At 43.7% G+C, this 11,653-nt stretch overlaps 1 protein-coding gene across 1 annotated transcript in view; it reads left to right on the forward strand.

The window, feature by feature from the left end:
• LOC123464400 (atrial natriuretic peptide-converting enzyme-like) overlaps nt 1-11,365 on the forward strand; it is a 108,445-nt gene extending 97,080 nt beyond the window's left edge. Inside the window, exon 5 of the mRNA XM_045161241.1 lies at nt 11,092-11,365. Coding sequence (XP_045017176.1) covers nt 11,092-11,365 — 274 coding nt within the window. The remainder of the gene's footprint in view (nt 1-11,091) is intronic.
• The last annotated feature ends 288 nt before the right edge of the window (nt 11,366-11,653 follow it).

Raw genomic sequence — 11,653 nt, forward strand, 5'->3', positions numbered from 1 at the left:
TGTTCCTTATGAACTTCCTTCTGAAATTAAGTCTCTCAGTGAAAATGAACCTATACCTATCTCACCTTTTTAATATGTAAAGTTACAGTAAAAACATTCTTGTATTTTGCTAAGTGTTTTGTGCCTGCTCCCAAAGAAACCCATGTATTTTCATAGAGGAAGCATGAGGAAACTTTGGGAGGTGGTGAAGTTTATGGCTTAGATGAAGTTTGCACAGGAGCCTATTGTTTCCCAAACTCAAGTTGTAAACGTTAAAGAGTTTTTAAATATGTAAATCATACTTAAATAAAGTGGTTTGAGTGATTTATCCCCACCCCCCCTGTAATTTCAAGGCACAAGTAACAGAGTTTCCTGTCTGGGTTTGTTATTGTGATAGGTTTTGAACAGAATGTAGTAACACCACTTGCTACATAAAAACTACATAGCTTATAGGCCATAAAGAACAATTTCTACTACAGCACATTTTATATCAACACGCCATTTTGAATTGAAATTTCTTCTTAAAAGTATTTTATTCATTCATTTATCTATTTGGGAGAGAGAGCGAGGGGTAGAGAAAGACAAAGAGAGAGAGAGAAAGAGACAGAGAGAATGAACATGATAGGGCTTCTAGCTGCTGCAAACCAACTCCAGACACATGTGCTATCTTGTGCATCTGGCTTATGTGGGAACTGGGGAATTGACCCTGGGACTTTAGGCTTTGTAGGCAAGCCCTTTAACTGCTAAGCCATGTCTCTAGCCATGAGTTTTCTTAATAATGTTTTTAATAAAAATATAGCACATTGCCTTATCATGCAATTTTAGAACACTTTGCGGTCAAGCATGTTAAGTCATAACTCCATCTGTGACAATATCCTACATTCTAGTGAGTCAGTATCATGTTGATCAGAAGGGTAGACAAATTTAAATTTTTTATTTATTTATCTACTTATTTTTATTTATTTGCACATGTATGTCTGTGCATGAGCATGCTAGGGTCTCTTGTTGCTACAAAAAAAAAATGCTCATCTGACATTACATGGGTGGGTGGGGAATTGAACCCAGGCCTGCAGGTTTTGCAAGCAACTGCCTTTAACTGTTGACCTATCTCCCCAGCCCCAAAGGCATGTATGGAATTTTGTACTCTCTTCTGGGAGTTGCATTGTGGTTTTATAATATTCATACACAAACTAATTCAATCTGTTTCTCTGTTGGGATTCTTTGAGTTTCTCTATTTTAAGAGTACTTAAAGGCTGGAGAGGTAGCTTACCGGCTAAGGCACTTGCCTGCGGAGCAGAGCCTGATGACCCAAGTTCTTGAATTTGGTTCCAGTACTCCCATAAAGTCAGATGCACAAAGTGGCATATGCATCTAGAGTCTGTTTGTAGTGTCTGGAGGCCCTGGTGGTACCCATTCCTCTCTATCTCTTTTATCTCTCTCTACTTGTAAACAACAAACAAATAAATAAAAAGAGTGTCTAAGACTGGAGAGATTGCTCAGTGGTTAAGGTGCTTGCTGGCAAAACCTAATGACCTGAGTTTGATTCCCAGTACCCACGTAAAGCCAGACACATAAAGGGATGCATGCATCTGGAGTTTATTTGCAGTGGCTAGAGGGACTGGAGTGCCCATTCTCTCTCTCTCTGCTTGCAAATAAATAAAAATATTTTTTAAAAGAGAGTATCCAATGCCTTAAAATTGGCAAATAGACAAGATAGTTCATCCACAGTGTTTAAAAAAAAATTTTTTTTTGTTTATTTATTTGAGAGCAACAGAGAGAAAGAGGCAGAGAAAGAGAGAGAATGGGCACACCAGAGCCTCCAGCCACTGCAAATGAACTCCAGACATGTGCGCCCCCTTGTGCATCTGGCTAACGTGGGTCCTGGGGAATCAAGCCTCGAACTGGAGTCCTTAGGCTTCACAGGCAAGCGCTTAACCGCTAAGCCGTCTCTCCAGCCCCACCCATGGTGTTTTTACCCCTTGTAGTTGTTGCCATTTTTCTGTTATACTGGACTGATGTAAAGGCCAAATAGCCTGTTAGACTTTGCTAACCTAAAGGGGTGGGCCCGAGCAAGTGTAAGCCCTCAGTTAATGCGCTAAGCTGGGAAGCAGATGTTGATGGTTGTTCTCCAGATGTTGCAGATGACAGCTTTCTTCCAGGCAGCACCCAGGTCATCCTTAGCACAGTCTCTGACCCAGTAGTTGGTTGTGGAGTCCCAACAGCACGGACCAGAGATGCAGGTTCAGAGAACAGATCCTTGTCTTTACAGGGCATTGCTGTGCTGGCGGGAGACAAGCCACAAGGAAGCAGACAGGCTGCTGGAAAGCAAGAGCGAATCAAGTGGTGGGAAAAGCGGGGGCTCAAAGCAGGGTGAGGGGAGCGTGGGGAGCGTGGGGGGTGGTGGCAGGAGAGCACAAGTCGAGGCACAGCGTTGCTCGGGACACTGACACTGGGAAGGGTCCACTTGCTCCCTGGGGACGTGGGAGCCCAGGCAGTGGGAGAGAGCCGGCCGCCCACAGTGTGCTGTGGTAAGTGACCGAAGCGAGGAAAGACACCGTGATGGGATCAGTCCTGCAAACAAAACTCATCCCGAGGGTGTGAGCTTTGGGACACAGTGACAGAGGAGTGGAAGGGCTGAACAGGAGCATGTGGAGCCTCACAGCTCCCTGTCAGCTCCTGACATCAGCTGTTTTGTTTTAAGCAAGGAACTAAATATTTATTTATATATTCGTTTATTTTTATAGTCTGATGATGATTAACACATAAGAGGCAAGTATTTCATTTATTTATTTTTTGCCAATGAACTACATTCCCAGCTCTCTTTTTACTTTTTATTTTGAGGCAGGGACTTACTAAGTTGCTCAAGATGGCCTTGAACCCACTCTGTGTAGCCCAGGCAGTCCTTGAACTTTTGGTCCTCCTGCCTCAGCATTCTGAGTCGGTAGGATTACAGGCCTGCAGCATTAAGACCAGGCTTCAAAAAGCCTCTTGAAGCCAGGCCTGGTGGCGCATGTCTTTAATCCCAGTACTCGGGAGGCAGAGGTAGGAGGATCGTCATGAGTTCAAGGCCACCCTGAGACTAGAGTGAATTCCAGGTCAGGCTGGGCTAGAGCGAGACCCTACCTCAGAAAATCCAAAAAGAAACAAAAGCCTCTTGAGAAGGTTATTACCCATTTCTTCCTTTAATGGACACCTACAAGTACTGCCTGTGTGCCAGCCAGACTGATGCTGAGGATATAGAAATGAACAGAACGACAGAACATGTCACTGCTTTCAAGTGATTTAGCACAGCAGAGGCAGGAACATAATTACATCATTGTACAACGTGGTCAGTTTACGAGATGTACGTGGTCAGTTATGAGATGTAGCACAGAGAAAGAGGGGCATGCACCCCGTCTGACATCATTAAGGAAGGCTGCCAGCTAGGAGGAGACAAGACAAAGAGAGTTTTGGAGGATGAAGAGAAGTTTGCCATGCACGCAAGGTGAGGGGAAAGGGCACTTGAAGTAGAGGAATAGCCCTGATCTTCCATCTATAGAGGAATTCCTGCTAGTTGAATTTTATGACAACACAAAGGGGGAGACACAGAGAAAAATGAATTTAAAAGACTCTTTGGAAGGAAAATTAATATTTAGTGATTAGTTATGTGTGAATTATAAGGTCGAGGGTGAGACAACCAGTGTTGGAACTTGGAGACTGGGGTAGATGGTCTTTACCACTAAGACCATCGTGTGTATCAAGGAAGGGATGGCTGGCTTAATATCAAGATCCCTTCTTATTCTGGTTCAAGAAATGCATGAGCATAATTTTCCTTTGAGTGGAAGTTAAAACAGATTTCCTGCTAGAGGAGATGACATGATTTATACATCCATCCAACTGGTGTTCTGCTAAACTGGTCCCCTGAGCCAAATACACTCCACCAACAAAACCAGCTATCGCAGCATTTTCTGACTTCTGGGTTGTGAAGACCCGGATCTCAGGCAAATCACGGTTGAACTGCCTCGCCACTTTCCTCTGTCCCAACTCCTCCCTACACACTGGCGTTGGCAATGGCCACTTTCCAGGTCCCTGACAGGCTCAACCAAGAGGACTCAGCAGCAGATCAGAATGCAGGAGAACAGACAGGTTGAGGAGCCACTCCTTACTGTCCCCTCTACCAGGTTGTTCAGGTTGGGTGCATGTCCTGATGATAGGCTGTGACTCCTCTCGGGGGAGCCTTCTTTAAGTGGCTCCCTCCAAGTCTGGAGACTGCTCCTTCCTCTATCTCTCCCCACCTCTTTCTTTCTCCGTAATAAGCACAGAGTTTGCCTGCAAAGCCAAACGACACTGGTTCGATTCTCCAGGTCTTACATAAGCCAGATACACGTGGTGGTGCATGCATCTGGAGTTCATTTGCAGTGGCTAGAGGCCCTGGCACATCCATTTTCACTCTCTCTCTGTCTCTAATAAATAAATAAATAAATAAAAATCTTTCAAAAATGTCTTAATTTGCAAGGACAGCAAAAGAGGTGGGGGAATAGAAGGAGGAAATGGGCACACCAGGGTCTCTAGCAGCTGCCAACCAATTCTGGATGCATGTGCTATTTTGTGCATCTTGCTTTACGTTGGTCCTGGGGTATCGAACTTGGGTCCTAGGCTTTGCAGACAAGCACCTTAACTGCTCAGCCATCCCTCCAGCCAAAGTTGATGCTTATATTCTTTACCAGAATTTTTTTCTTAGGTAAAAATCTATATACTTGGGCTGGAGAGATGGCTTAGTAGTTAAGGCACTTGCCTACAAAGCCTAAGGACCCAGGTTTGATTCCCCAGGACCCGCTTGCAGCCAGATGCACAAGGTGGCTCATGTGTCTAGAGTTTGTTTTCAGTGGCTGAGGCCCTGGTGTGCCCATTCCACCTTTGTCTATCTGTCTCTTTCTCTCTGTTTCTCAAATATATAAACAAAATATATTTTTAAGATTCTTATTTATTTATTAGAGACAGAGAGAGGGAGAGAGAGAGAATGGAAGGGCATCTGTGCATGTGTGCATCTGGCTGACATGGGACCTGGAGAATTGAACTGTGGTCCTTAGGCTTCACAGGCATGGACTTTAGTCGCTAAGCCATCTCTCCAGCCCAACAAAATATGTTTTAAAAATCGATGTGCTTGTGTGTAGACACATTATAACAAAATTTCTGATAGTTAAACTAACACAATTGTGGGTAAAACTGACAGTATTTTTGGTAGATGAATCGTAGACTCACCGAAAGTGTAGATTAACATCCTAGTGAAAATGCCATAAAGTTTACTATCACTGCATCGAAGCATTATTTATTTATTAAATATTTCAACAAGAAATGGTACTGGTCATATCAGAGCTTTCTTCTTTAACTTGAGTTGACATGTATCAGGGACCTCAATTTTTACAACACCACATGTACTTCACACATCAATTCAAAACAATCACCATTTCTAAAATAGTCATTCTGATAGCCGAAGTGGACTCTCCCTTGCGCTAAGCACTGTTTCTCACTTGTCACTTAGTTACAGATACTAAGACTCCAAAACAGCATGGACTGTCTCACCACACTGTCCTATGTGTTGAAAAGCAAAATATTCCCACCTCACACAGGCAGCTGGATTTCATGCAAAGACAGCACAAACGGCTCTTCATTTTGCTCACTGTTTGCAAGAGCTCTTATTTATTAATACTCTACCACGATGTCACTATCCTGGCTCAGCAGTTTAAAACTCATGGGTCTCGGTTGGTTGCACTTCTTTAGAAGAGCTATTTGGAAACACTGTAGACATTTTTCTTAGGCCTTATTTTTAGACTGAAGAGTCTAATGGTATTTTAATGTCTCCATATATTCCCAGCACAAATATTGAAGCCAAAGGAAAAAAAAAAAGAAAAGAAATGTCTGCTACCTTTTGAAATTTACCAAAGCTGGTGAGCTTATCAGTGCTCCTTTGAGAGTTCATTAAAGAATGAATTTTAGGGGCTGGAGGGATGGCTTCTCAGGCGCTTGCCTTCAAAGCCTAAGAACCCAGGTTCCATTCCCCAGTGCCCACATAAAGCCACATGCACAAGGTGACACATGCATCTGTAGTTTGTTTGCAGTGGCTGGAGACCCTGGTGTGCCCATCCTCTCTCTCTCTCTATCTGCCCCTTTCCTTCATTCTCTCTCAAATAAATAAAAACAAAATATTTTAAAAAATTAAGAATGAATTTTCCTTTATAGGATGTTTGTGGGAAAAGAATTATGAAAATTAGTCCAAACTCCAGTTCTTCCAGATCTTTCACTTTTCAAATGAGAAAACTGAGTCTTGGCATGAGCAAACCGGAGGCTCAAGATCACATCATGAAAGACTGGACCAGGGAGCATCTAGGGTGGTGGACTTAGGAAAATGGCCTTACTATGAGTCAATAATAGTGTGTCAGTTTCTGAGTTAAAGACTTAACTTTAAGACATGAAAGCAGTCTCCTGGGACCCTGTGTGAAATTTCACCACCCTGGGAGACTTTGAAAATAAAAAGACGTCAATATAGTAATAATTTTAAAAATTCATCTCAGAAATGAAATAGAGATGCAGCCAGGAACATCTTGGGAGAGTTGCCTCCACTCAGTTGGGGGTTAACTTTACAATTTTCATCTTCCTTCAAAAAAAATATTAGTTGATATTTTTATTTTACTTCTAAATGGTACTTAGAATGTCATCAGAGATTCCCTTCTGAGCAAGCCCTCTTCTTTTAATGATGCAAAACAAAAGAAAAAAAAAATCTCCGGGAAGGTTAAATTCCCATCTATCATTATGTATGAGTCTATTCTTTGTCCCATCTCTTCTCTTAATTGAAGGCCTAATTAAAGTTACTACGACGTAGGGTGCCGTTTTGATTGTGGGAAGAGAAGGTGTTTTCTGCACTCTGGCAGCGTGGTGCAGTTGGCCTGGGTGGAGTGATGGAGTCACAGTGGTCTACATGGTATCCGGACTCTGGGACCCCGGTCAGGCACGAAGCTATAAAGGCATGGTGCAGGCGGGTCTGCCTTGCTTTGTGGCTTTACTGCAGACTGTCTCATGCTGACGGAGGCATCTGGGGAGTCTCTGAGAGCAGCAGCCCTGTCTGAATGCTTGGTTGGGCCCTAACTCAGAAGCCTGGATGCCAGATGTGTGCAACCAAACCAAACTTCCCCAGGGCCAGTGGCTTCCTGGCTCTTGTCGTATGCATTTCAATGAATGCAATCCACGGGCCACAGAAGGTAAAGTTGAGGGATATTTTGTCATAAAACTTAAGAGACTAAGAGGAGGTGGCACTCTTACATAGCAAGAAGGGGGAGGGGGACTCCCAGAAATGGGAAAGCCCACCTGTTGTCTCTGATCGGGGTCTTTAATGGAAACGTACTGGCTGAGGGCTGAACCGGTCAGTGTAGCCCAGACCTCAGATGTTCAGGTGCCACCAGGTTTCCGGGAAAGGCAATAATGTCACTTATATTAGATATGGAAAAACCACATTTCCCCTTTATATCTCTGGCCTCTAGCAAGGTGAAGGCTGTGAGGATTCCTTTAGGGAGAGAAAAGATAAGGAAGACCCCGACTCTCCCTGAGAGGCTCAAGGACACACTTGCTTTTACTTTGGGGGGGAGGTCCTATAACCCATAAACTGCCTTAACACCTAGCAAAGAAAGTAGAACTGTCTTTACCTTTTCCTTATGTTTATTTATTTGTTTTGTTTTTAGCTCTGTGACAAGCACTGTGACTCCTTGCAGGTTATATAGTGAGACCCACCACCTTGTATGCAGCATACAGGGGTGTGTGGTTGGAAAGCAAGTGTCATGTTTTCAGTTAACTTCCACGTTACTTTTGAAACATCCGTCCCGGAAGTAAAGATTTACAGTCAGGGACTGAGTGGACTCCTGGTCATTCTGCCCATGATCTAATCCTGACTCCGCTACATGCTACAACAGTGAACTCGTTCAATCCAGCCTCTTATGATAGGGAACATAGGAGTGGCCCTGTCACGTAGGACTCCTGTGAGAAATACGAGCCAATGCACGCGAAACACCTAGGATACTGACAAGCAAAACAAGAGCAATTGCCTTGTAGTCTATGTTCTCTACATTCCTTACTTAGTTTGAGAAACTCTAGACTAACTTCTCTGGAATAAAATCTAGGGAAGGAAATTTTGGAGAACATGTCATTTAAATGAATGCTTCATATGCTTTCTGGATGGCTCTCTGGCATCTTTTTTACATACCAAGGCATTTGACTAGGTGCATTTCATATTTTATGATCTAAGCATCGTTTTTTCATGTCTAAAACTTGATTCCTACCACTTTACTCTCATATTCAGATACGCACTAAGGTCTGTAGATAACTAAGACTGAGGATTTTAAAAGATACTCAATGTTAATGACTGTCTGAAGATCAAAGTTTCTATTTATCAGCCTAAGATTGTTGAGCTGGGCCTGGTGGAACAGGCTTGTGGCTGAGGCATGATGATCACAAGCTCTAGGCCTGCTTGGGCTACAAAGTGAAGTCAAGGCTTGGCTGGGTAATTTAGTGAGACCCTATCTCAAAGAGAGGAAGAATTGTGAATGGAGGGTCCCCAGTGTACATGAGGACCTAGATAGAACCCCCAGGGCTACTAAGAAAAAGTGCAATTATTGAGTGAATCTTGTCAACATTCTATTTTTTTATTATTTATTTATTTATTTATTTGAGAGCGACAGACAGAGGGAAAGAGGGAGAGAGAGAGAGAATGGGTGCGCCAGGGCTTCCAGCCACTGCAAACGAACTTCAGACACGTACACCCCCTTGTGCATCTGGTTAACATGGGTCCTGGACAATCAAGCCTCGAACTGGGGTCCTTAGGCGTTACAGGCAAGCGCTTACCTGCTAAGCCATCTCTCCAGCCCCTTGTCAACATTCTTATGTACAGTCAGAGCTCTCCTCCGAAATTCTTGCAGATCCTATGCGTTCCACTTTAGCTCACTGGCTGGCCTGTCGCACTAAGCTTCTGCAAACTGTAGGAGTATGAATGAGGTATTGCGGCGTATGAGCTTGTTTGAACAAAGAGTTTGTACAGCTCAGTTACCATAAGGGAGCAGAGGGTATCAGAAGGTAGATAGAATATGGCCTGGAAGTTGGCACAGCTTAATTCTATTCCCTCCTCTGCCATTAGGAAGCTGGCCATAGGAAGTGTGTGATTCAAGGTGGTATTGTTTAAGGTTTGAAATAGATTTCATATTATATGAATCTGTGATATCTTATGAAGGTTATGTTGGTGAACCAACATTTCTTTTTTTTGGTTTTTAGAGGTAAGGTTTCACTCTGGTCCAGGCTAACCTGAAATTCACTATGTAGTCTGAGGCTGGCCTCGAACTCCTGATGATCCTCTTACTTCTGCCTCCCAAATGATGGGATTAAAGGCATGCACCACCATGCCCGTCTAACATGCATTTTCTTAAAAATATTATTTATGGGCTGGAGAGATGGCATAGCGGTTAAGCGCTTGCCTGTGAAGCCTAAGGACCCCGGTTCGAGGCTCGGTTCCCCAGGTCCCACGTTAGCCAGATGCACAAGGGGGCGCACGCATCTGGAGTTCGTTTGCAGAGGCTGGAAGCCCTGGCGCGCCCATTCTCTCTCTCTCCCTCTACCTGTCTTTCTCTCTGTGTCTGTCACTCTCAAATAAAAAAAAAAAAATTAATAAAAAAAAATATTATTTATTTATTTGCAAGAAGAGAGAGTGAAAGAGAGAGGGAATGGGTGTGTCAGGGCACTGTAGATGCATGTACCACTTTGTACGTCTAGTTTTATGTGGGGAATTGAACCAGGGTCATTAGGCCTTGCAGCTGAGCCATCTCCCCAGGCCTAACATGTATTTTTCCCTCTCCGAGCTTCCTCAGGGCCTCTGGCAATGCCTTTGGCAGGTGCCCAGCAGGAGTAAAGATGGAGCCTATAGCTCCAAGGGAGAGAAGGTCACCTATCTCTAAAAAGAAACCAGCCCGTGGTCTTAACATTGCTAGCACCCACGTTTGCCTCCCCAGAGCTGGGCATCTGCGTGTGTTTGGTTGCAGCCTAGGTGAAAGAAGACAATCCAAGACTTCTTTTCTCATATCCTTAGCAGGTGGTGGTTCTCATTTTCTATTTTGCAGAAGACAAAATAGAAATCTGGCAAGATTAATAATGGCTCAAGGTCCGCCGAGTTTCCCTCGCCCTGTAGGATGCTTCATTTCCAGGAGGCCCAGAGGTTAGGGAACAGATTTCTAACTGTTGGCCTCGCAAAGATATTTTCATTTTCTCAAAGGAAAGATAAAAAATGAAAGTAATTTATTTTATGACCTCCTTTTGCCTTTGCCTTTTGGGGGCCTCCATTCCCATGTTAATTCCCTCCCCCCTCTGTTATCAAACAGGTCTTATTTTAATACAGGAAATTTAAAAGCAGCCATGTATGTGTGTATGGATGGGGGGAGATGGGAAGGTTACAACAAGGTACAGCTACATGGTGAATTCTGGAATTAGCTTATCCCTGTTAGATAATAGACTGGTTGAAATGTTGAAATTTTCTTTTCTTTTTATTATTTTTTTTCTTTGATTTTTCAAGGTAGGGTCTCACTCTGGTCCAGGCTGACCTGGAATTCACTATGTAGCCTCAGGGTGGCCTTGAACTCACGGAGATCCTCCTACCTCTGACTCTAGAATGCTGGGATTAAAGGCGTGCGCCACCATGCCCGGCCTCTTTTTTAAAAAAAATATTTTTAATTGATGCATAGCAGTAATATGTGTTTGTATGGTGCAGAGTGACTTTTTTGTTTTGTTTTGTTTTGTTTTTCGAGGTAGGGTCTCACTCTAGCTCAGGCTGACCTGGAATTCACTATGTAGTCTCAGGGTGGCCTTGAACTCACGGTGACCCTCCTACCTCTGCCTCCTGAGTGCTGGGATTAAAGGCATGCACCACCACACCGGGCTTTGGCAGAAATTTTCACAGGACTAAATAGAGAAGCTTAAGTTGCTGATTATAGGTAGGAAATATTTAATAGCATAGCACCAGTGACTGATTTTGATATTGCTATTATTGTTTTTGAGAAATAGTTTATAAAGCCGTTAATTTTCGCTTTTCTTTTTCTTTTCTTTCAGACATGGCCTCCTGCCCTGCCGGTCTTTCTGTGAGGCTGCGAAGGAAGGGTGCGAGTCTGTCCTGGGGATGGTGAATTCCTCGTGGCCCGAGTTCCTCAAATGCTCCCAGTTTAGAGACCAAGCCGAGAGCGGCAGCAACGTGAGCAGAGCTTGCTTCTCGCCCCAGCAGGAACGCGGTGAGCAACGTCGGTGCCTGCGCTTCCTTCCATCTCGGGTTTTGATCGACCTATATCAACTATGTAGGAAGCGTGCAAATAAGCGTATAGCTCAATAAACCTCAGCAGGGTGCTCAGACTCCAGATGAATAAACAGGGTATTGGCAACACCCAGAAACGCCCTCAGGAGCCTACCCAGTCACATCCCATTCTTCCCCACGACATCGCTGTGCTTTTGTCACCTCTGGTGACTTTACTCATTTCTGAATTCTGAGAAGCTGGAATTAAGTATGTGTAACCTTTTTTGTATTTGCCTGCATTTGTATGATGGGGAAATTCATCAGGTTTTTATCTTGTGACTCATTTTTTTTTTCTTTTTCCTTTCCTTTTGTACAGAGAGCTAGAGA

Source organism: Jaculus jaculus, chromosome 11, assembly GCF_020740685.1.
Source record: "Jaculus jaculus isolate mJacJac1 chromosome 11, mJacJac1.mat.Y.cur, whole genome shotgun sequence".
Taxonomy (NCBI): domain Eukaryota; kingdom Metazoa; phylum Chordata; class Mammalia; order Rodentia; family Dipodidae; genus Jaculus; species Jaculus jaculus.